Raw genomic sequence first — 26,796 nt, 5'->3', positions numbered from 1 at the left:
TCATGATATAAATACTTTTACTTGAAGCTAAACTGAAGTACTATAAACTCCTTAAAATTCCATTCGCCCCAATCCACCTATATTAGATTACGGCGAGCATGTGTTACAGTAGGTTTTCATATATCCAATATACTAACTTTTTTGTGTTAAGAGATAGAGGAATGGTTAATTCGGCAAAGTTTTTGAACGTGCAATAATATGAAACTTTGCTGAACAAATAAAATTCCTTTCTTCATTGGGTACAGAGTAACAGAGTATATTCTATGAAAGTTACTTAAAAGTTAGTTTTTTGTACTTAACTTTTGTTTTTACAAGAAAACGTTGTTCTAAAGAAGCATTTGGGCATACAAAACACACGTTTGTGTTGAAGACCACACATCTCCAGAAATTTCCTTACAAAGTTATAGCATATTTTGGCTTATTTTTTCGACAAATGGAACCTTAAGGAGTTTGTAGTACTTCAGCTTAACTTCAAGAAAATATATTGACATCATGATTCCACTTGCCCCTTTTAAACCTATACGTTCTTGAAATTATCAAAGAAATAAGCTAAAATACAATATAACTTTGTAAGGAAAAGTACTGGAGATATAAGGCCTTTGGCAAAAATGTGTGTTTTGTGTGCCCTAACAATTCCTCTGAATAATACTTTCGTGTAAAATGCAACTAACAAAAGTTAAGTACAAAAAACTAACTTTTAAGTAAGTTCCATGTTATATACTTTATAACTTTGTACCGAAAAAAGATAGGGTTTTCATTTGTTCAACAAAGTTTCATATTTTTTAATCTTCTACAACTTCACTGAATGAAGTATATTTATATCTCTTAACATAAAAGAGTTATTTTTATTGTTTTTAGTATAATTAACTTCAAACACTTTTGGACAATTTGTGATTATGCGGGTCATTCAAACAAACAATTGTTCCGAAGACACGTTCAAGCTAGGATGAAGGTGAAAGGCGCTATGGAATTAAGTTCCACTTTTTGCCTTATTGGACCATTGTGTAACGGTTTCTGGGCTACAATGCTTCGAATAAAACCTATGCCAAAAGACATACGCCCTTTTAGAATATAACTCATGGGTGTGAAAAATCTCTCCATCTGGGAAAGTGCTCAGTTTGCTATGCCAAATACGTTTGCAAAATTTCATTCAAATCAAAAATGGTCGATATTCGACCATAGGTCATTTGGCGCGATTTGTCTCTGTAGTATTTTTTGTCTAAATATGTAATAAATTTGGTTCAACGCCTAATGAAGGTCATTTCTAATAATTTTAAGTTGTGTAATGCAAAAGTCAACCCAAATTTTATTTTCATATTTTTCAAGTAATTTTCATACTTAACGTATGAGGGGCTAGTTGGTTACATACTAGCGGGGATTGTTGGTCATATGCTCGAATAACAAAGTATATGCGATTCCATAAATTCATTTCATTCATAAAGTAATGAAATGTATTTCCGAATTTATTTCTTATGATCTAGGTGCAAATACTTAAAATTTATACTACTAATCGGTTTAGTTCAATTTCAACGGTTTCAATAGATTTTGTAGTTTGCAAAAAAATGCTGTACTATGAAAACTAATTGATTAGAATCATGCTATTTTTTTTTAGAATGTGACGATACACTCGAGAATGGTTTTACTAACGAAATCGAAAAATCCAAATTGAAACGTCGTTTGGATGGTGAAAGCAGCTCATCGATAAATGATTCTATTGGAGAAAACAAAAAGAAAAAAATGAAAAAAGAATTTATTAACAAAAACGCTAAATTTATGGAAGGTATTAATGGCGTTACACTTATACAGGACCAACCACGACTGAGTCAACTGCAGCAACTGGTACAAACTTTGTGTGGGTGGAAATCAACAGGATTTCCTGGTTGCCAACCTGTTTCGATGGATAATACGAACCTTAAATTGCTACATCTTAAACCCTACAAAGTATCATGGAAAGCTGACGGCACAAGGTATATGATGCTTATTGTAAAAGAAAATGAAATTTTTTTCTTCGACCGAGACAACTCATGTTTTGCGGTTACTGGAATCTGTTTCCCGCATTATACGGATTTGCACAAGCATTTAACAAATACTTTGTTAGATGGGGTAAGTTTTCACAAATGGTACGTAATTGTGTTTCCGTTAACTCCTCTTTTTTAAGGAAATGGTAATTGATATAGTCGAAAACGAGCGTAAACCACGATATCTTGTTTACGATATCATTACTTACGAAAATGGAAATGTTGGTAAAAAAGCTTTTGACAAAGATCGTTTGCGATACATTGAAACGAGGATTATTGGTGAGTATTTAATGTGGATATATATGTATATGTATATATATGTATATGTATGTATATGTATATGTATGTATATGTATATGTATATATATGTATTTATATTTATATGTATACATATGTATATGTATATATATGTATATGTATATATATGTATATTTTTTTTTCTTCATCTATAGTTTATTTGACACGGCACAAATACAATTCAATGTTTAACGGCGCCAATTATATCTGGTAGCTTACTTTCTAAAGTATCTTAATAACTAAAAGCAAATTTTTTATCCTCGCTGCCGACTACGAGCTGAAACTAAATGTAACTTAAAGCTATAATATTTTGCATTAAAAGCACAGGTTTGCTGTTTGATGGTTTTCATTGCCATAGGTAAGCAGCATATTAAATTTGTTCCGCTGTTGGGCCAAGATATTACGGACTGGCATATTGGGTTGTTTCCATCGGGCCTTGAGAGTATCGTGCGGGTCTGATTGTTGTTTCCGGATCCGGGGTCTTAACGTGTTCTTGTCGTTTGGTTGGATGTAGGCGGAAGGGGCTAGGACTAAACTGGGGCGTGGATGGATTTCAGGAAAACGTATATAAGGGACATGTAGGATAGGTCACGGCTCGCCAAGACATCACGAACAGGAACAGCCGGCTGCCTACCTCCGGCCTGCAGGGAAGCTATTAATCTAGACCTGGCGTCACGGTGTACAGGGCATGACCAAACAACGTGCTCTATGTCGTGATAACCTTCACCACAGGCACAGATACCACTCTCCCCGAGCCCAACACGACGGAGATGCGCGTCAAATCTATAGTGATTGGACATAAGCCGGGACATCACGCAAATGAAATCCCGACCTACATCCAACCCCTTGAACCACGGGTTCGTCGATACCTTGGGGATTATGGAATGTAACCACCTTCCCAGTTCCCCCTTGGTCCAAGAATTTTGCCAACTGATGATCGTATTTTGACGTACAAGTGCGAAAAATTCATTAAAGGCAATTGGTCTTTCATAAATATCACCGTTTGTTGCGCCCACCTTAGCCAAAGAGTCCGCTTTCTCATTACCCGGTATCGAGCAGTGAGAAGGGACCCACGCTTAGGTAATCTGAGTAGATTTTTCGGATAAAGCACTCAGATGTTCCCGTATTTTCCCCAGGAAATACGGAGAGTGCTTAACATCTTTCATCGATTGGAGAGCCTCAATGGAACTGAGACTATCCGTAATGATGAAATAATGGTCCGTGGGCATTTTTTCGATAATCCCTAGGGTGTACTGAATTGCAGCTAATTCTGCTACGTAAACACAAGCAGGATTATCGAGCTTATGGAAGACGGTTAAATTGTTATTGAAGATACCGAAGCCAGTGGACCCATCAAGAAGTGATCCGTCAGTGTAGTACATATTGTCGCAGTTGGTGTTTCGATATTTATTGGAAAATTTTTTTAGGGATCTGCTGCACGCGTAAATGATCCGGGATTCCACGAGTTTCTTCTATCATGGATGTATCGAAAAACACAGTAGAATCAGAAGTATTTGATAAGTCGACACGATTTGGAATATTCGAAGAAGGGTTAATATTTTGGGACATGTGATTGAAATACAATGTCATAAAACGGGTTTGAGAATTAAGTTCGATTAACCTTTCAACATTTTCAATCACGGGACGGTTCAAGACCTCACATTTGATTAGAATACGAGAAGACAGGCTCCAGAAGCGGTTTTTCAATGGTAGTACTCCAGCTAAGATCTCCAAACTCATCGTATGGGTCGATTGCATGCAACCTAAGGCGATACGCAAACAACGATATTGTATTCGCTCCAGTTTGATCAAATGTGTGTTTGCTGCGGAGCGGAAGCAGAAACACCCGTGCTCAATAACAGACAGTATCGTTGTTTGGTAAAGCCTTATAAGGTCTTCTGGGTGGGCTCCCCACCATTGTCCGGTTATTGTACGAAGAAAATTCACTCTTTGTTGACATTTTTTCATCAGATACCTCACGTGACAACCCCAGGTGCCTTTAGAGTCGAACCAGACACCAAGATATTTGTGTACCAAAACCTGAGAAATCGTTTTACCCATTAATTGTGTTTGAAGCTGAGCAGGTTCATGCTTCCTAGAAAAAACTACTATCTCAGTCTTCTCCGGAGAGAATTCGATACCTAGCTGTAAAGCCCAAGCAGACAAATTGTCCAAGGTATCTTGCAATGGTCCTTGCAAATCGGCAGCTTTGGCTCCTGTAACAGAGATTACACTGTCGTCTGCAAGTTGTCTTATCGTGCATGAATTTGCCAGACATTCGTCGATGTCATTTACATAAAAGTTGTAAAGAAGGGGGCTTAAACATGAGCCCTGGGGAAGAGCCATGTAGCTAATGCGAAAAGTTGCCAAATCGCCATGCGTAAAATGCATGTGCTTTTCGGACAACAATTGTGCAAAAAATTGTTCAAAATCGGAGAAAATCCTTGTCGGTGAAGTTTACCCGAAAGAATGTCAATAGAAACGGAATCAAAAGCCCCCTTAATGTCCAAGAACGCAGACGCCATTTGTTCTTTGCGAGCATACGCCAGCTGAATATCTGTTGAAAGCAACGCAAGACAATCATTCGTCCCTTTGGCACGGCGGAAGCCAAATTGAGTACCTGATAGTAGACCATTTGATTCGACCCAATGGTCTAAACGACGGAGTATCATTTTTTCCATCAATTTCCGGATACAGGATAGCATTGCAATCGGCCTATAAGAGTTGTGATCAGAAGCTGGTTTCCCTGGTTTTTGGATGGCGATCACCTTCACTTGCCTCCAATCCTGCGGTACAATGTTGTGCTCCAGGAACTTATTGAACAAGTTCAACAAGCGCCTCTTGGCATTGCCGGGTAGATTCTTCAACAAGTTGAATTTGATTCTATCTAACCCAGGCGCGTTATTGTTACAGGACAGGAGAGCAACTGAAAATTCTGCCATCGTAAAAGGTGATTCTATCGCGTCGTGGCCCGGAGACGCATCGCGAACAATGTTTTGCTCAGGAACAGAGTCCGGACATACTTTCCTGGCAAAATCAAATATCCACCGACTTGAAGACTCCTCGCTTTCGTTGACCGTTACGCGATTCCGCATTCTTCGGGCTGTGTTCCAAAGAGTGCTCATCGATGTCTCTCTCGACGTCTCGTTCACGAACCGACGCCAATATCCGCGTTTCTTTGCTTTAGCCAAACTTTTAAGCTTGGTATCAAGCTCCGAATACCGTAAATAGTCGCCAGGTATACCTCCCTTCTGGTAGGCCAAAAACGCGTCGGATCTTTGCGTGTAGACATCGGAGCACTCTTGGTCCCACCACGGAGTGGGAGGCCGTTCTTTAATCGTTACGCCGGGATATTTCTTCGTTTGGGCTTGCAACGCGGCGTCGAGAATCAAGCCCGCGAGGAGGTTGTATTCTTCAAGTGGTGGATGATGTTGAATCGAATCGACCGCTTTTGAAATCATTTCCTCGTATAACTTCCAATTGACATTCCGTGTGAGGTCATACGGAATGTCAACTGGTCGCATGCGAGTTGACCTGTTATTAATTGAAATAAGAATAGGCAAATGGTCGCTACCGTGAGGATCGAGGATTACCTTCCATGTGCAATCCAACCGTAGCGACGTCGAACATAAGGAAAGATCCAAAGCGCTTGGGCGCGCTGGAGGTTTCGGGATACGTGTCATTTCACCGTTGTTTAAAATAGTCATGTCGAAGTCATCGCAAAGGTTATAGATTAAAGAGGAGCGGTTATCATTGTAAGGGGAACCCCAAGCCACACCATGAGAGTTGAAGTCTCCCAAAATCAAACGTGGCGAGGGAAGAAGTTCTATTAAATCAAAGAGCAGCCGTTGCCCAACCTGTGCTCTGGGAGGAATATATATTGAGGCAATACAAAGCTCTTTACCTTGTATTGTCATTTGACATGCGACAACTTCGATGCCTGGAATCGAGGGGAGGTTAATACGATAGAAAGAATAGCACTTTTTTATCCCTAAAAGTACTCCTCCATATGGGGTGTCTCGATCAAGGCGAATAATATTAAAATCATGGAAGTTGAGATCAATATTTGAAGTAAGCCAAGTTTCACAAAGGGAAAATGCATCGCATTTGTTTTTATTTATCAAAACTTTAAACGAATCAATTTTTGGTAAAATACTTCTACAATTCCACTGTAAGACAGAGATAGAATCCTTCATATACGCAGTTGAATTAGGCATCGAAGGATACAATCGCTGCAAGGAGGGGCCATTGGGCAGTCAATTGCTTCAAAAATGATCTAACTATTGGGAGGAATGCTGTAAGAAAAATTTTAATTGGATCGGGTACATTGAAATTTTCAAAAATCCAGTCCACAATGTCAGAAAATTTCACTAATCCAGAGTTTGTTTCATCAACTGGATGTGCAAAAGGGACAACTGGGGTTTTAGATGTTCCTGGCAGTGCTGGGAACTCCTTCTGGGACTTTGAATTTGCAAGCCCAGGAGGAGTTTGCTTCGGTTTTTCCGCTGCACTGTTTGGTTTGTTCGTACTTTTCATTACACTTTGGGAAATCTTAGGACCTTTACGGGGAAGTTTAGGAGAAGAAACATTTTTCCTCTTCCTAGACTCCCCAGGATTGGCATAAGATGTTCCCGCTGATGAATCGTCAGAATCGGTTTCATCAGAGGACAACAGATCAAAGGGGTTCGATGTTATGGTATAAGTGGTCACGGTCTTCTTCAGCATCTCAGCATAAGAACGCTTTGAACGCTCCTTAAGTGACCGCTTGATTTTATCTCTGCGCTGCATGTACATCGGGCATGTGGAGTGCTCATGCTGGTTTTCCCCACAGTGAATACATTTTTCAGCATTAACACTGCAAGAATCTTCCGCATGAGTCTCCCCACACTTGCTACATCGTGCCTTATTGCAGCAGTAGGCGGCTGTGTGGCCTAACTGCTTGCAATTGGTGCAATTCATAACACGGGGTACATACAATCGCTCAGGCAGACGAACCCGGTCGATCGAGACGTGGTTAGGGAGTGCAGATCCGGCAAACGTAACGCGAAACGAGTCTGACGGAGTGTAAACTTTTTTACCGCCGACGAGAGACATGGACCGCAATTGCTTACAATCCAAAATCTCCGCCTGTGTTTCGGTATTTTTGAAGCAACCGGTTGCGCTTTTTAGGATACACTCGACAGACAGAAACGAATCGGTTATGACACCGTCGATCTCCACGTCTCGTGCGGGTATGTAAACGCGATACTCGCGTGTGAAGAGCTCAGAGCAAGCGATAGCATTGGCCTGTGCCAGATCACTGACCACGACACGGAGCTTGTTAGGTCGGACCTTGGAAATTTCGGTCACGGCCTTGTACCCCTTCGTCAGGTCTTTTGAAATTTGCAGTATGTTTAATCGCTTTGAATTCACTCCTGCCTTTGGACGAAAATAAACAGTATAGCTGCCCTGTTGAGATCCGTCCGGGTAAAGCCTGGGGCGAGGGGGGACTGGAGAATGAACAGGGAAGGGGGTAACAGAAGGGTCAGGGTCAGGGGGGTTCGGGGATGGTGGCACGGGAGGCGAGGGATCTATATCCATCGCGCTAAATGTAGCGCACTAGCGCACTAGCGCCGACAAGAACACGTACCTATTTACTTCTTCCTTCCAGCAGTGGTTGTCCGATCGTTCGAAGCTGCACCCAAAGTAGCCAGCAGCATCAGTACAGCAGCACCAATACAGCCACCAGCAGTGAGCCGGGTGTGAGATCACTCAGCACAGCGACACGACTCGACTGTAAACTGATGGCCTTGAATTAGAAAGATCTATTCACTGTGCACAGATCAAAACTGCAGCTGGTATTTTGCAGCAATACAGCCAAAGATGCGAGCCGGGTACAGAACGTAGCGACACAACTCACAATCTAGTTGGCCTTTAGCGCGCTTAATACACTCTTTTGTTTGGCTATTCGTACACACGGACCGGATTGTAATAGAACGACCACTTTGCACGTCCGTTTCTGTCGAGTGTTCGACGCAGAATGATGTATATATATGTATATGTATATATATGTATATGTATATATATATATGTATATGTATATATATGTATATGTATATATATGTATATGTATATATATGTATATATATATATATATATATATATATATATATATATATATATATATATATATATATATATATATATATATATATATATATATATATATATATATATATGTATATGTATATATATGTATATGTATATATATGTATATGTATATATATGTATTCATATTTATGTGTATATATGTGTATGTATATTAGAGTGGCCATTTTTGTAACACCATTCGATTTTTATGAGCGCCGGGCGGAAAAAGTTTCCTTTTTACTCCAAAAATAAGCCATGAAAATTTGAAGTTGAAACGAGTTCATTTAATGGACCCACAAAACGCTTATATTAAAAAAAAATAGATTCTCAAAAGAACTGTTGTTTTTTATCTCTTTTTGAAGTTTTTTGCCTTAGTTTCTTAAAATAGTTGTTTACTTTGCGTTGAAATACTCTTTAATTATAAAATCATATCATTAGGGACATTCACATATTACGTATTGCTAAATTATAGCAATTTTGAACACCTCCCACCCCTAAATACCGCAATTTTGCATGGTGGCCTCGCGCAATGGAACTCTTCGTTGAATATCTCCTTCTTCTTAGTACGTTACGTAGTAAATGAATGACCTCTCATATTCGTTAGAGGTTTGGAAACTGCCATTCAGTGATTATATCCTTAATCGTACTTCATTGCAGCAACTGCGTGAAGTGAACCGCAACAATCGGATTGGTGAAGAAAAATAATTAAAATTATTAAGAACTTTTTGTATGGATTTAATGTTATTTTTAGTATTATTACTATTTTCTATGAAACAGTTCAGCACTAGTGATCTGAATGCACTAAGACGGTGAATTTTATCAAATACAGTCGGTCCTGTTGATCGAATAGCAATTCTCATGAGTTTCGATGAAAGCGCAAAGTTCTTGGGCGCGCTTAAAATTGATTCAAGCTACGACAAAAATATCGCCTAAGAAGTTCATAATACGCTAGTGGATTGAAATATTTAGAAAATTTCGAAAACTAACCAATATTACTTGTCCTCTTCATTTGAATGAACTTCTATGCAAAATATGTTACATGACAAGAGCATCGGAACTTGAACACTTGTCTTTAACCGTTTTACAAGAGCATCAAACGAAATCAAATCATTCACAGCCAACCAACTCACTCACAGCTTCAATGATCCAAAAGTTCTGATCATTGACCATAAATTGCATTCAAGATATGTCCCTGTTGGTAGTCAAACTTCACAGTCAGGTGTTTTTTGGATGTACGAGTGCTGTCCAATGTATTAATCGAGTTATGAATTTTCTACGTCAGCGGTTCTCAACCTGGGGTACGCGTACCCCTGGGGGTACTCGAAAGCCTTCAGGGGTACGCGAAAAATAAATCAGTAATGGCGGACAAAGCAATTTTTCTTTACTTCATTTGTTGTTCAATCTTGCTTTTTAAAATATGACTGTAGCAATCAAACAAACCAAAGTTCCATTTGAAACCTGAACTAGAGTACCACAACAACATGATCTACCAATACTCTCTCCCACTTTGCGAGAACATTTTAATCCAGGGGGTACAGTCGACATGAAAAATATCGCCAAGGGGTACGCGGACAAAAAAAGGTTGCGAACCGCTGCTCTACGTGATTCTATCGCTTATGCCGAAATCGATGGTCGTCTCAGACGCTGTAACTGAAAAGATGAAGAATCGCTTGTTGTATTTAAGCCCAGAATAAGTTGGATTGGCCTGATATCCCGTTTGAAAATAAACAAAAAATGATCAGGCGATTAAAAGCGAATGGTCCTTAAGGTGAAACGGTATTGAAACCACAAACAGCCAATTTGAAATCACCACTTCGAATTTTTAGAAGTACAAGACTCGGAAATAGATAATGCATTCCCTGTGAAAACGCTATTTTATGTTTGCTTCACAGCAGCAAACATAAAATAGCGTTTTCACAGGTGACGCATTAACTGTTACCACCTTACCATTAACTGAGTCTTGGGCCTTTGAAAATTCAAAATGGTGACTGGAAGTCGGCCATTTTTGGTTGCAATTCCTAATGTTAATTTTATGAAAAATTCTAACCGTGTTTCATCACATAATTTCAGTTTATATTGCATGTTGTTGATTTATACCGAAAAAATACACACCTCACTCAAAATACAAACTTTTTAACAAACACCAAAAGTTATAGATTTTTTTTAAACTTAAATTAGGGTGATAATATTACTGTTTTATGAAAATACAAGTGTATTTGAATAAGTTTATCGAGAGATATATGTTAAAAAAAGAAAAAACTCCATATAATTTTCATGTGCATCGATTTCTCAAATATAAGCGCTTTGTGGGTCCATTAAATAAACTCCGATGAACTCCAAATTTTCGTGGCTTATTGTAGAAGTCAAAAGGAAACTTTTTCAGCCCGGCGCTCATTAAGATCGATATTTTCAAAAACGGCCATATAAAATATGGCCAGTCTATATATATATATATATATATATATATATATATATATATATATATATATATATATATTTTTTTTTTTTTTTTGTTTCAGGTGGAGGGGAAATTTGCATCCAAACCCCTGAGGTGACCAACCTCAGGGAGTGTGGGGTTGGTTTGAATCAGTGACCGGACCCACTAAAACCCCTCCAGTCTCCAGCCCATAATACTCCCCGGGACCACCGCTAGGTATTGCTTCGGGGAGCGGCTTTTGTGCTCTGTGCACCCTCTTGGTTCTATAGATCTCTTTGCTAACTTAGCTAACTAACCTGGAGACTGGCCGTTAGCTAACACTGGCGTGTCGGTGGTCAACCTGTCGCCTGTTTTGCAATTCTAAAACTATTTGAGAGGCGGCTGTACAAACCGCCCTCCAAATGTTTGGGTCTTTACACATCCTCCGAACTAGGTTGTCCGGAGTGGTGTCTGGCCCGCTCACTACCATCATGTCGCTCCGCGCATGCACAAAACGAGGGCACACGAAGAAGACATGCTCAGCAGTTTCTTCCGCATCCGCGCACTCGGGACACATGGGGGACCCCGTATGCCCGAATCTGTGTAGATACTGCCTGAAGCAACCATGACCTGACAGAATCTGTGTCAAGTGGAAGTTAACTTCTCCATGGCGCCTCCCGACCCATCCGGATACGTCCGGAATAAGTCGATGCGTCCATCTACCCATCGGCATACAGACCTATCTGTCTGCTGGACACTACGGGCAAGGTGCTTGAGAGGATTATCCTCAACAAACTGGTGAAGTACACAGAGGGTGTAAACGGTCTGGCAAGTAACCAGTTCGGCTTCCGGAAAGGTAGATCCACGCTGGATGCTATTCTCTCTGTCACCAAGACGGCAGAGGTAGCACTCCAGCGTAAGAGTTGGGGCATTCGCTATTGCGCAATCGTCACGCTTGACGTGAAGAATGCATTCAATAGCGCCAGTTGGGACTCCATAGCGCTCGCGCTCAGGAGCATCCACGTACCGGTGTCGTTGTACAAGATTTTGGAAAATTATTTCCAGAATCGGGTACTAGTTTACAACACGGAGGAGGGTCAGAAGTGCGTCCCAATCACCGCAGGGGTACCGCAAGGTTCCATCCTGGGCCCGGTGTTGTGGAATGTCATGTATGACGGGGTGTTGAAACTAAAGTTCCCTGTAGGGGTTGTGATCGTCGGTTTCGCAGACGACATCACGCTAGAGGTCTACGGCGAGTCGATCGAAGAGGTCGAGTTGACGGCCGCGCACTGCATACGCAAGGTCGAAGACTGGATGCACTCTAGGAAACTGGAGTTAGCGCACCATAAAACGGAGGTTACGGTTGTGAACAACCGCAAATTAGAGCAACAGGCGGTGGTCAGAGTCGGTGACTGCACCATTACCTCAAGGCGTTCCTTGAAGCTCTTGGGGGTTATGGTTGACGATAAGCTCACATTTAAGAGTCACGTCGACTATGCCTGTAAGAGGGCTTCAACGGCCGCTGCAGGACTATCTCGAATGATGTCCAATAGCTCAGCGTTATATGGCAGCAAGCGTAAACTTCTTGCCAGCGTGGTTTCGTCCATACTTAGGTATGGTGGGCCAGCGTGGTCCAAAGCGTTAGGTACCAACAGTCATCGTCGAAAACTGGAAAGTACCTACAGGCTCATGTGCCTGAGGGTTGTGAGCGCGTACCGCACAATGTCATACGACGCAATCTGCGTCCTGTCCGGCATGATGCCTATCAGCATAGCCATTAAGGAGGACGTAGAATGCTTCGATCAACGTGACACAAGGGGTATACGAGGCACCAGAAGGTCATTCTCGATGATCAGATGGCAGCAGGAATGGTCCAATGCCGCAAAGGGTAGATGGACGCATCGACTTATTCCGGACGTATCCGGATGGGTCGGGAGGCGCCATGGAGAAGTTAACTTCCACTTGACACAGATTCTGTCAGGTCATGGTTGCTTCAGGCAGTATCTACACAGATTCGGGCATGCGGGGTCCCCCATGTGTCCCGAGTGCGCGGATGCGGAAGAAACTGCTGAGCATGTCTTCTTCGTGTGCCCTCGTTTTGTGCATGCGCGGAGCGACATGATGGTAGTGAGCGGGCCAGACACCACTCCGGACAACCTAGTTCGGAGGATGTGTAAAGACCCAAACATTTGGAGGGCGGTTTGTACAGCCGCCTCTCAAATAGTTTTAGAATTGCAAAACAGGCGACAGGTTGACCACCGACACGCCAGTGTTATATTAGATATATATATATATATATATATATATATATATATATATATATATATATATATATATATATATATATATATATATATATATATTAGATATATATATATATATATATATATATATATATATATATATATATATATATATATATATATATATATATATATATATATATATATATATATATATATATATATATATATATATATATATATATATATATATATATATATATATATATATATATATATATATATATATATATATATATATATATATATATATATATATATATATATATATATATATATATATATATATATATATATATATATATATATATATATATATATATATATATATATATATATATATATATATATATATATTAGGGCGGTTCGATTTGTAGGGGATCAAAAAATCGCTTAGGCACATATAATACTACCTTACGGACCGTCGTCGAGTTCGGACGCGCGTGCTGCACTATAGTATATATATATACATTTTTTTTTACTACTTAACTTTTTTTTGTACCTCAACATTTTTTTTTCATCCAACCGACGACGTGTGGAACGCGCGCAAGCATTCGAAAGTAGTTTATTTGTTTTTACTTGATACGGTCATTTGTTAACGTCGCGAGTGCAATGAAGTGCGGTATCGTAAACTGTGCGCAAGGTGACAATCGCTACCTCTGGCGTTGTCACGGAATCTGTAACCGAACATTTCATGCTGCGTGCATAGGTGCACAAAGAAATCACGAGGAAATCCTGCGGACTTTTATGCTGCCGCTATGTCAGGACTGCCAGGAAAAGTTCGTGACCGACCTAAATCTTAAGGCTCTGACATCTCATCTCAGAAACATCTCAGAAAATATCGGAAAGACGCTTGAAGTAAACCATAAGCTGCTTTCAAATTATAAAAATCTCAGCGCGACTCATGATAACTTGCTGGAGCATATTGAAAAAAGCCTGAATGAAATTAAACTTACCATCACCAACGCCGCGAGCAGCAACAAAGCCAGTGCCGCAGAAATAAAAAACAAAATGTCAACACTTCTTGATACACATTCGGACACCTCAGCAGCTGTTGAGGCGATGGCTAAGTCAGCAGCGACAGCAGCAGCATCAGCAGCTACAAACTCAACGACAGGGTCAATAAACAAACTACTCGCTACAATTGAAACCGGTTCAGCGCAGTCTAATGCTGATTCTGCTCTTCGTGAAATTCTCGACGAGGTAAAATTTGTCTCTGGAGCTATTACCAGTCTCCAAATTAATCAAACTAGCGCATCACAACAACACAAGTCACTGCATGAAGAATTAAATCAAACTTTGGCAGCTAACAATAAAGCTACGAAGCCCATAACGGACCATTCTTCGCCAGGATGGCGATTTTTGGGCAATAAATGGCGCTGGATGCCAGACTGGTCGGATTATGATGCTAGACAACGGACTCGTAGGCTCCAAGAAAAGGCTGCCGAAAAATCTAGACGAAACAGGAAACGCAGGAGGCGACAATATATTGAATCGAAAAACTTCAACAACAATCGAAACCATACCACCAACAGCAACAGCAACAGTAACAAGACAACGAATAGTAACTATATCAACAACAACCACAAGTTCACACACACTTACCAAAACGACCAGATCCGTGTCAATGGATCGGATAAACAATTACTGGCAACCGCCAAAGTTAAATTTGCCAGACCACCATCAACTATTGACCACCCTATAGCAGGCCTCGCAGTTCCAAATTTCATCAACTTCCGGAAGGGTGAAACCATAAACCCTTACCGTTCAGACAACCAGAACCAACATAATATTGAATCGCCACCAAATGAGAACACTACTTCGAAAGCAACATTAGAATCGCACCCAACATCGTGGTCGCTCGATCCCATGCGGCCTCCTGTTGTCAACCTAACACAACAATCAGCTGTTGGAGACGGGCGTTTTCTGAAGGCGCGTTTACGAGATCCAAAAATTATGCACCTTGTACGTCTTTACCTTGCGTACATGCATGACAAAGACCCAACGGTTTGCTACGACGGTATGACGAAAACCAGCATACAAATTACTTTGGCATCAGAGGGACTACCAGTAGCTGCGGAGGAGCTCAGGAAATTTTTCTTCGAGGTACATGAAGAATTCGGCGTACCGAAACAAGCGGCTTCCGAAGACCTTAATTCTTATAGTAGACACTTGAACAACCAGAGGATTCAATCCCTGCAACGCGCAAGGGAAAGTGCCGACAAATTTTATAGACCGATTTTTCGGAAATAATGACTCCTTTCGATGAGAAAGAGAGTAATTCAAGACGTGGCTCTGAAGAGTTTGTAATTTATTGCCAGAATTTTAACAGAATGAGTAGTTCAAAAAAAATTGATATTCTTAGTAAAAAGATTAGTGGTTGTATGTATTCAATCATTATAGGAACGGAAACAAGTTGGTCTGAAAGTATAAAGAGTGAGGAGGTTTTTGGAAACAGTTATCAAGTATTCAGAAGCGATCGTGATCTTTTGTTAACTGATAAAAAATCTGGTGGCGGTGTACTAGTAGCCGTCAAGACAAAGTTCGATGCAGAGTTGGTCCCAACGATGAAGTATAAAGAATTTGACGATGTTTGGGTCAAAACTGTATTAAACGGTCAATGCCACATTTTTGCATCAGTATACTTCCCTCCACAATTTGCAAAAAAACAATATTATGAATTATTTTTAGAAACCGCCAACTCAGTAATTTGTAACTCTGACCCGGAAATTAAAATTCATATATACGGCGATTTCAATCAAAAAGATGCAGACTTCATCAAGGACTGCGATAACGAATCACTGTTGCTTCCTATAGTAGGAGATAACGAGGCGCTACAGCAAATTTTCGACACGACCAGTCAGTTAGGATTATATCAAGTAAACGCAATACGAAATGAACTGAACTGTTTTTTAGATCTCTTGTTCACAAACTGCACTGAAGATTTTAGCGTAGATAAAGCCGTTGATCCTCTATGGAAAAATGAGAAATTTCATGCAGCCATTGAGTATTCATTGAACATAGATAGCACTAGATCACGTCCCAATGATAGTGAATTTGAGTATGTGTATGACTTTAAAAAAGCTAATATAACAGAAATCGACCGTAAACTCAGTGGAGTCGACTGGCAATCACTTTTGCGAGGCAAAGAGGATATTGAAAAAGCCGCGAATACGTTTCTCTCTCTATTATACGAAATTATAAATGATACAGTTCCTAGGACGAAAAAACGCACTAACTTTTGTTTCAAAGATCCCGTATGGTACACGCAACAGATCAAAAACTTGAAAAACAAAAAACAGAAAGCCCATAAAATGTACAAACACCATAAATGTGAGACCAATCTGGAACGATACAAGAACATATGCAGCGAACTAGATGCAGAAATCTCATTAGCTTATGAGAATTATAACTCTAGGGTAGAAAGTAATATCAAATCTGATCCAAAGCAGTTTTACCGTTTTGCAAAGGAAAAAATGAAAACTAATAATTTTCCATCACGCATGCATTTTGAAGGTAACGAAAGTACCGAGTCTCAGCTTATTTGCAACCAATTTGCGAAATTTTTCCAGACCGTTTACAAAAACTCGGATGAAAATAGAGATTTTAACTACTTCATGCATTTACCTGAATGTACCAATAGTGTATCAGTTCAAAATATAACTGTTCAAGAAATATTAACATCATTAGAATCCCTAGATGCAACTAAGGGTGCTGGGCCAGATGGAATTCCATCATCTATGCTTAAAACATTTGCTTCTTCTTTTGTAAAACCACTGTTTTGGCTTTTCAATCTTTCAATCAAAACAGGTGAATTTCCTTCCATGTGGAAAAAATCATTTCTCATCCCGATCTTTAAGTCAGGTAAACGCTCTGATATAAAAAATTATTGCGGCATAGCAATCATCTCTTGTATTCCGAAACTATTTGAATCAATCGTTAATAAACGAATTTTCGAACAGGTGAAAAATAGTATTACAATCAACCAACATGTTTTTTTCAAAGGAAGGTCCACAGCTACTAATCTATTAGAATTCGTTAATTTCACACTCGCTGCAATGGATAGAGGTAACTACGTTGAAACATTATATACCGATTATAGTAAAGCTTTCGATAGAGTCGATATAACATTACTGATTTTCAAACTAAAACGCATTGGACTAGATAACCAACTCGTGAAATGGATTGAATCTTATTTGACGAACAGAACACAATTTGTCCGTTTCAAAGGCCATCTCTCTGATCCAGTGAAGGTAACATCTGGAGTTCCGCAAGGATCACATTTAGGACCCTTACTATTCATTTTGTTCGTTAATGATGTAACCCTTTTACTTAACCAGATCAAAATTTTAATCTATGCCGACGATATGAAATTGTATATGGAAATTAAAAACCAGTCTGACCTCGAATTGTTTCAGTTGCAGATCAATACCTTCTATACTTGGTGTCTGAAAAGCTTACTTGATATAAATATTAAGAAATGTAATGTCATATCATATACAAGAAAACTTTCAATGCAAACTATGAACTATTACATAGGCCAACAACTTGTAGAGAGATGTACCAAAATGAGAGACTTAGGAGTGATCCTCGATTCGAAACTCACTTTCTTGAATCATTATAACACAATAATCAACAAAGCCAACAGTATGCTTGGTTTTATTAAACGTTTCAGTTATCATTTCAAGGACCCATACACAATAAAAACTCTTTTTGTGAGCTATGTTCGATCAATATTAGAGTACTGCAGTATAGTTTGGTCCCCATATCAAGAAGTTCATATCAATCGTATTGAATCAGTTCAAAAACAATTTCTGGTTTTTGCATTAAGAAAACTCAATTGGGCATCATATCCTCTCCCTTCTTACGAATCTCGCTGCATGCTTATTAATATCGAAACTCTGAAGAAACGACGAGAAACAACCATGATTACCTTTGTAAACGATATGATCTCACAACGTGTTAATTCACCAAATCTGCTGGAAACTCTTAACTTTTATGCTCCTTCTCGTCCTTTAAGAACGCGCAATATTTTTACTAACAATAATTACCGGTCACTGTACGCCAAACATGGACCAATTAACAGCATCATGAACGCATACAACAAACACTGCGAGATTATAGACGTTACCATGTCCCGGAACGCATTAAAAAGCGCATTACGTGCTAGAACTCGATAGCTTAAGATTAACGTATACATTAGAATTGTAGTCTACATTGATTGACGAAATAAATTTAGAATCATATGATTTTCGGATTCTAGAGATCAAAATAAGATACTTTGCTCAAAAAACCATACCTCTAAAATGAATTCTGATGTCCCTTGTACTAACGTGTAGGTACCCAAAAGGTCAAATTTCAAAAAATCCTGTTTTGACCCATTTAGAGTGCCCCAATCGAGTCCAAATGTATGACCGACCCCCACTAACTTTGGAGGGCCGACCCACCCATGCTAGTGTTACCCCCCTGGGACCCCCTTAGGGGGTCTCCCATACAAAAATATCAAAAAATATAAAAAAATCACCATTTTTGGCACTTTATATGACAAAAATCAGTGAAATCAAACACTGGCACACACGGTGGAATTATACGAAGATTCGAATTGCTGCTAAAAAGACCATTGCATTGGTTTGTTTGCCTTCTACACTTCAACGAACTTTCGAACATTTGTTTGGGGTTTTGGATAAATCATCCACCACTGGACCAACATCAACAACCGGGAAACTAAGCAAGCAAATTGAAAATTCTGAAGCTCTTCCGGTAAGTCATTGCTATCACTCATTTATTATAATTTTCTAAAATTTTGAATGGTGAAATCGTAATAAATTTATTTAATTAATTAATTATTTTTAGGTGGTGAGCGACTTTCAGAGAATTGCGTTGGAAAATATGCCTCCTGTTGCAGAACAGCACGAATATTCCGCCGATTCGCAGTACTTATACGACATGGCACATGCAATTTCTAATGGCGTGGTTTCTGTAGATCTGGCTAACATAAAACCAGGGAAAATTGTACATTCTCGCTGGCTCACCAAGGCCGCTAGATTTTTACGATTATATGTGACAATGAAAAAACCACCTAAAAATTTAAGAATTCTGGTTGAATTTATAATTAAGGTTTATGTGCCAATGTATTTTAATATCAAGTATTACAGCTCTGTCGTGTACGGTAGTGTATTATTTTTCAAGTACATTACTTGGGCACAATTTCTGGAGCCAAATTTACGCACTGTTGTCAATCATGTAATTAAAAATAATCCATATTTTGCACATTCGGAAAATATCTTGCTATCAATGTTGTTTGATGATAGGAAAGAGGTGCGCGACTCTGCTATCAAGAAAATTTTACGATATCGAGACAATGTTGAAGACCCATCGGAACTTAGAGAATATAAAAAACCAGATATAAACTTCCATTGCTTCGATTACACGAAAATGATCGATTTGGCTGATAAAAATAACGTATTTGAACCACCATTCACGCGAATCATTCCGTATGAAACATTGATAGCATATTTAAATGAAGATGATTCACCATTTACTGATCCGCATATTCCATTACATATACAAGGAACGGAACAACACGTTCAACTGCTAGCTAGCGTTTCCAAACGAGTAATATCGGAAAATGTAGAGGCTGTTATGGAGGCGACATTAGAGAGCCGTGCGAAATTGCCCAGTGTTGAAACCAAAAAAGACTTCAAACAATAATTTTTTAGTTTCTTTCCTATGTTCTGATCGAATAAATTTTTAAAGAGAAAACAAAAATCCAAAAACAAAAAAAACATTTTTTTCCTAGAAACTTCATTTGTGCGGAAAAATAATAGCCATTTCACTGATTTTTGTCATATAAAGTGCAAAAAAGGGTGATTTTTTGATATTCTTTTATATTTTTGTATGGGAGACCCCCTAGAGGGGTCCCAGGGGGGTAACACTAGCATGGGTGGGTCAGCCCTCCAAAGTTAGTGGGGGTCGGTCATACATTTGGACTCGATTGGGTCACTCTAAATGGGTCAAAACAGGATTTTTTGAAATTTGACCTTTTGGGTACCTACACGTTAGTACAAGGGACATCAGAATTCATTTTAGAGGTATGGTTTCTTGAGAAAAGTATCTTATTTTGATCCCTAAAATCCGAAAATCATATGTGCCTAAGCGATTTTTAAATCGACCCACCCTAACATATATATATATATATATATATATATATATATATATATATATATATATATATATATATATATATATATATATATATATATATATATATATATATATATATATATATTTATTTAACTTTAAAACACTTTTTAATCCGTTAACTGCGATACACATCAAAAAACTGAACTGCGTTTGTCAATTCTAGCCTATCGCTACCTAAAAAGTCTGAAATAAAATTCTATACTCAGCAAAAGACGACATCGTTCGATTGGTCCTCCACGTTGCTCGTACACGTTGGTCGCTTCCGTCGCTGTGCCGGGTGGTTACTATGCCGAATTCCATTCGTCATCATTTTCGGTGGGTGCGTTGATCGATGGCTTCGATCGATGTGGCGTTGTGACGTTGTGGCTGATGATTTCCTTTGTTGTTGCTGTTGGTGGGTCCGCTGTTTCATAACTCCTCCCCCCTAAGATTGTTGACCGTCCTCGGTTAACCTCTGAGAGAGCTGAATGCTGGCAGCTGGATGGGTTTTCTCAACTTCTGTTGATCTACGGTTGTCGCTTCTTCCTCGTGTCTGATATCATCTGGAGGTATTTTGTTGATGTCCTTGGCCTGTTTGGTTTTCTTTTTCCTAATAATGATTCCTAGGAAGAGAAAACTTATAATGATTATTATTGCGACGATAGCTGTACCTCCAACTAAAGTCGTTTTCTGGTATAACTGAGTGGTTGATTGTATTTGTCCCAGGAACTTCAAGTTGTCGATTTTAAGCTCCTCTGGTTCGCTAGAGATGTCGTTGATTGTTTCTGGCTGTTTGTTGTAGGTTGGCACAAGGTACCCTTGTTTTGGCGTAAATTGTTCCTCGCTATGAAACGTATAGTTAAGGATATTTATAGTGCAGTTTTCCGTTTCGATCACGGTCGGCTCTGATATTATTTTTGAGTCGCCGCAGGAGCTGAAAACTTTTAAATTTGTTTCTGTGTTAATAAATATTATACCTCTCCTGATTTCTTTTATACGAGTCGGCTGATCCGTTCTGGTTATTGTGCATTTTGGTTTCTGGTGTGTTAGGATTTTATAGATGCATTCGTCTTCTAGCGGAGGTGAGTTGTCACAGATCTTGCATGTGTATTGCTGCGGTATTATCTTGTTTTGGTTTTTCACTACCCACTGTACGTCTGTTTTTATTCTCGTTTGGTTTCTGCTGATGGCTTGAATTTCTAGCAGTTCATATCGGTTGTTGTCTAATATCGGGATCTTTATCAGGATGACGATATTGTCTTTGCTGATTGCTATACTTCCTGAGCTGTACAAAAAAAAATTCATCTAAGACCTTTAAATTTAAGTTCTGTCTTCCTAGCTTCTGAAAGATGTAACTTTTGTCCTCTAGTGACAATATATTTTTGCTAATCAGATTTGCTTTGGATAACTCAACTTGCTCTTCAATATCTTCTAAAGCGTGGATTAAAAGATCTGTGCTAAATATTAGGTTCTAAGGTAGCGTCGTCTCTTAATGTGTTGTTAATTATTGACATTCGAAGGCTTATTTTTCTTATTGTATTTGTTACATTGTTAATTCTGTTCTGAAAACTGTCATTAATTTTGATTTGTTTCTTTTGGTTATTGGTAAGGTCATTGCTTCGTGTTTGCAGTTCTCCTATGCTGTGTTGTATGATTTGTAGATCTTCCTGGTCTGGGTTTCCTGCGATGTACTTTATTACTGTTCCTAGACCATTTATCGCTCCTCTTCTTTGTCTGTGTGGTTGTAGACTTTCTAGCTTTTCCCTAGCGCTAATGATTTTTCTTTTCAATGTTTCGTACAAATGATCTTTAATTTTAAATGATGAGGCTATTTTTTCTATATGATAAAGATTCATTTCTATAGTTCCTAAGCTAATTTTTTTTTTATGATTCTTTCGTAGCCTAATTTTATTCTCGCGTCTTCGATTTTAAATGCAACCATCCCATTGTCGTTGTCTACGTCTTTGTATATGGTCTGAGTTGAGTAATGGATAAGAAAGAGTCTGAAAGAGAAAAAGGTTGTCTCGGGTTAATTCTTTAATCGATTTTTATGAATTTTAACATTATTAGTGTCTTTGAAAGTCATTGTATTGTTCTCTTTAACTTTGACTGTTTTGAAAGGGTCTTGATCTTTTGTCTGTCTTTGTGTGATCTTTACGTATTTCGTCTCGTTTGTAACTACTTCGGGTGGTTCCTGTTTGTTCATAAATTTTTCTTCATATTTTTGTTTGGATCTCTGGAGTTGTATTTTAACAGCTGATTGAAGATTTTCTGCTGCCTTTTGTACTTCCTCTATGTCCGTGCTTGTCGAGGAATTGAGAATTAAGTCTCTTGGTTTCTTTTTCGTCACTGAATGAATTGTGTTATTGTAGACGTCTGTTATCATGTTCATCATGTCTGTGATGGGTTTGTTGGGATATTTTGTTTTTAATGTCCTGTAGAGGTCGATCAGGGTAGAGTGGAATCTTTCTACAATCCCGTTTGCCTGTGAATTGCTGGCATGATGGATTGAGATGTCCAAATCACTCAAAAACCCAATGAAGTCTAAGGATATGAACGAGGGTTTTTGGTCGCTGACAATAGTTTCTGGCCTACCGAACGTTCTTATGTGTTCGCTAATTGCCTGTTTCATGTCGGCTATAGTTCTCGTTTCCAAAGGAATTTCATTGGCGAATTTTGAAAAGGAATCTACTATTGTCAACCATTTTAGCCCTTTCATGAAAAACACGTCTATGTGAACTCGCTCGAAAGGTTTTTGGCCGAAAACGCTCTTTCGAACTAGTTGTGGTGGTTTTCTATCATACTTGCTTTTTTTGCAGATGTCACAACTATCTATGTAAATTTTAACCTTGCGTTCTCTTTGATACCTCTGTGTGCGAAGTCGTGTATTGCTTTTACCCGTTTATCCTGTTCCGAGTCCACTTTCACGTCTTCTAAAAGAACTTCTGAAATGAAAATCTTGTACGTTTTATTAGCTTCGAAGTGTTTTTTGTACGTTTCTTGGATTAGTTGCCTTAATTCTAATGGTACTCGTAAGCAATTTATCCCTCTGGGGTTTAGATATTTCTTGAAAATATGCACTATATCAATTTCTGTGTAAGTTGGTTTTACAACAGTTGTTCGTCGGCGTTTGGGAAATATATTCTTCAGACAATTCTGAATCAATGCGCGATATTTTAAAAATAATTTGGTTTTTGAACATGTTTAACGGTTTTTCCGTGCACCAAATATAATAGTTATCGCTTGAATCTGCAGAATGTACTGTAGCTAGATCGCTTTCTCCTTCCTCCTCACTGTTTTCGTTTTGGCAATTGAAGTTTACGTCTTCTATTTTGATCCTTGATAAGGCGTCTGCGACTACATTATTTTTACCTGGTTTATATATTAATTCATAGTCGTAACCTTACAATTCTAATTTTCCTCTAAAAATGCGCTTGTTTGTATTTGAAAGTGAGTAGGTGAGAGGCTGATGATCTGTAACTAGTTTAAATTTTCTTCCCCACAAATAGTGTTCAAAGTGTTTAACTGCCCAGTACATGGCCAAAAACTCCTTTTCGGTGGTTGAATAGTTCTCTTCAGTTCTATTCAACGTCCTAGAGGCATAGGCGATTGGACGGTCCTTTCCAATGGTTCCTTGAGATAGAACGGCACCTATGGCAAAATCGCTCGCATCTGTGGTCAAGATGAATTCCTTTGAGAAATCCGGGTGAATAAGTACGGGGTCTCTCATAAGAATCTGCTTGCATTTTTCGAAGCATATTTTTATTTCCGGAGTGATTTCGAAAGCGTTCTCTTTTCTGAGCAGTGAGGTAAGTGGTTTAACCAACCTGGCAAAGTCCTTGATGAATCTTCGATAATATCCCAAGATTCCCAAAAATTGTCTAACCTCTTTTTCTGTTTCTGGTACTGGCCAATTTTTTATGGTGTCGACTTTGTCCTGGTTTGGTCTAACACCGTCTTCCGAGACTGTGTGTCCCAAAAATTGCACTTCCTTTCTGAAAAACTCGCATTTATCGAGTTGTATTTTCAAGTTGGCTTCCCTTAATTTATTCAAAACTTTGTCTAGATCAATTTTGTGTTGCTCTAGAGATGGTGAAAATATTATTATGTCGTCCATATAGACGAGACAACACCTTCCTATTTCCTCTCTCAGCACACAATCCATAACGCGTTGAAAAGTCGCAGGTGCGTTCTTCAACCCGAATGGCATCCGTGTAAATTCATATTTTCCTGAATTTATCGAAAACGCTGTCTTCTCTATGTCCTCTTCGTCTAGTTGGATTTGATGGAACCCTGATACTAGATCGATTGTAGAGAAGTAACTCGTTCTACCCAGTTTATCTAATATGTCTGTTATTTCTGGTATAGGATATCTGTCGCTGATCGGTTTTTTCGTTCAGCTTACGATAATCTATTACCAGTCTAAATTTCTTTTGGCCTGAAGCGTCTGACTTCTTAGGCACTACCCATACGGGCGACGTATATGGAGAGATTGATTCTCTAACAATACCGTCTTTGAGTAGTTTATCTACTTGTTGCCTCACTACGTCTTCGTAGACTTTGGGGTATTTGTAAGATTTGGTGTGGATTGGTATGTTGTCTGTCGTCCGAATTTTGTGTTTTATTCTGTGTGTTAAGGTGAGGTTGTCTTCTTCGCAGTATAAAACTTCTCTATTTTTAGAAATAACGTCATTAAGTGCTGTTTTTTCTCTTTCGTTCAGGTGGTTGGCCCTTATGTCGTATTTGCATTGATTGTTTTTGATGGTATCTTTTCGATTTCGTAGTAGTCTTGTCCAAATTCTAATTCATTAATATTGATTTCAGTCTCTTTCTCGTTGCTAATTTTGTGTATTGCTAGTATGGCTTTTCCTTTTGATGCTCCGTATAGTCCAGGAAGGATTGTGAAGTGCTTCGTATTCACTTCTTGGTCTATTACGAAGGATCCTTTTCTCCTCACAGGCAACTGAATGAACTGAAAATTTTGTTCTGTGAGATTCAATTTGTGCTCGCCTGGAAACATTTTTTTCATAAAAATTAATTTTCTTCCTATTTTCAAGGTGTTATTCGCGGTATTCAGGGTTGCTTTAAGGTCTCGCAATGATTCATAGCCGATAAGGCCGTCAAAGTATTCGTGGAATTTGAATATATAAAATTTTAATTTCTTTTTGATGCGAAAAATTTCTATGGAGGCCATGTTATTTACCGTTGATATTGGTTCGTCTTTACAAATTTCGATATTTACGTGTGTTGGCGAAATGTAGTTTTTGTTCGCGCCTGTGTCGACTAAAAACTTAAGCTCGCCTTTCGTTGTTTGAATTGAAACGTAGGGTATGAAACTAGATCTTTTCATTACGTCTTTTGATTTTTTCCTTGGGTCAGATGAAAATTTAATTCGTTAGAAAACAGGTAATCGTCATCGTCAGAGTCGAGTCTAGGGTTTTCTGTTGTTTCGTTTGGAGGATCGTATTCTGGTTCATACTCTGTGTCCGTTACGGTTTCTTTCCCTTGTTGTGTATGGTTGTAGACTTGCATTTTTGAGACGTGTGTTCTCATAGATGCGTCGTCGTCCGTTTGTAATTTGTTTTTAAATTTGCCTGATGGTGTCCGATCGCTATAACGTGAATTATTGTTAAAGTTATTCAGTTTAATTTTGCTTTGCTCCCCAGTCAGCTGTTTTGAAGAAGAAGGTGTCGGGTTATTCACTTTCCGATCCAACTTGTGTCGGTATGCGGCGTTTGAATATTGTTGCGTAATTTCGTAAGCGTGTTCCAGTTTTTCTGGCCTGCAACTTCTTACGTGCATGGAAATGTCTTAATTTAACCCGTCTACAAATCGGGTTAGCGTAATAAGACTAACGAAAGAGTTAATGACCTTCGTATGTGCCTTGTAATCGTCCATACCTGCTGCAGATGATTTTATTGCTGTGTCTATGGTTCTAATTTTATTGTAGTATTCTGGCAAATTCTTTTTCCCTTGTCGAATATAAAATAGCGATTGAATGTGACTCGTTAAATCTCCGTATGCGTTAATTAACACTTCTTTTATTTCTCCCCAGGTTGTTGGGTTTCCGGAAGCTATCAATATCTCTCTCGCATCTCCCGTTATTTTATTTTTAATGCTACGAATTATTTGCCCGTAGCATATGTCGTTTTTATATTTTTCGAACAATGCTAAGGTTTGCTTGGCGTCTTGAACCCAAGCTAGCACTTCTTTCCTATTTCCGTTGAAATTAGGAATATTTCTGATTGGATCAGGCGTTGTGGAATTTAAAAATGGATCATTGGCCTTGTCTTTCAAGATCCTGATCGTTTGAATTAATTCTTCTTGATTTTTCGTGAGTTCTCTCACTTGCTCTAATAGAACTTCTGCACTTATTGCTGCTTGAGCCATATTTCGATTTTTATCGAAACGTTCCTTTTTCTTAATTTTGTTTCTTTAAACACCTGTTGTA

General features: G+C 38.8%; 1 protein-coding gene across 1 annotated transcript in view; it reads left to right on the top strand.

The window, feature by feature from the left end:
- Nucleotides 1–26,796, top strand: part of LOC129719029 (mRNA-capping enzyme) — a 217,950-nt gene that overhangs the window by 72,346 nt on the left and 118,808 nt on the right. Inside the window, exons 3-4 of the mRNA XM_055670367.1 lie at nt 1,613–2,103; nt 2,159–2,297. Coding sequence (XP_055526342.1) covers nt 1,613–2,103; nt 2,159–2,297 — 630 coding nt within the window. The remainder of the gene's footprint in view (nt 1–1,612; nt 2,104–2,158; nt 2,298–26,796) is intronic.

The sequence above is a fragment of the Wyeomyia smithii genome, chromosome 1, assembly GCF_029784165.1.
Source record: "Wyeomyia smithii strain HCP4-BCI-WySm-NY-G18 chromosome 1, ASM2978416v1, whole genome shotgun sequence".
Lineage (NCBI taxonomy): Eukaryota > Metazoa > Arthropoda > Insecta > Diptera > Culicidae > Wyeomyia > Wyeomyia smithii.
Note: the sequence above shows the minus strand (reverse complement) of the source record. Positions and strands in the feature narration are given on the sequence as shown.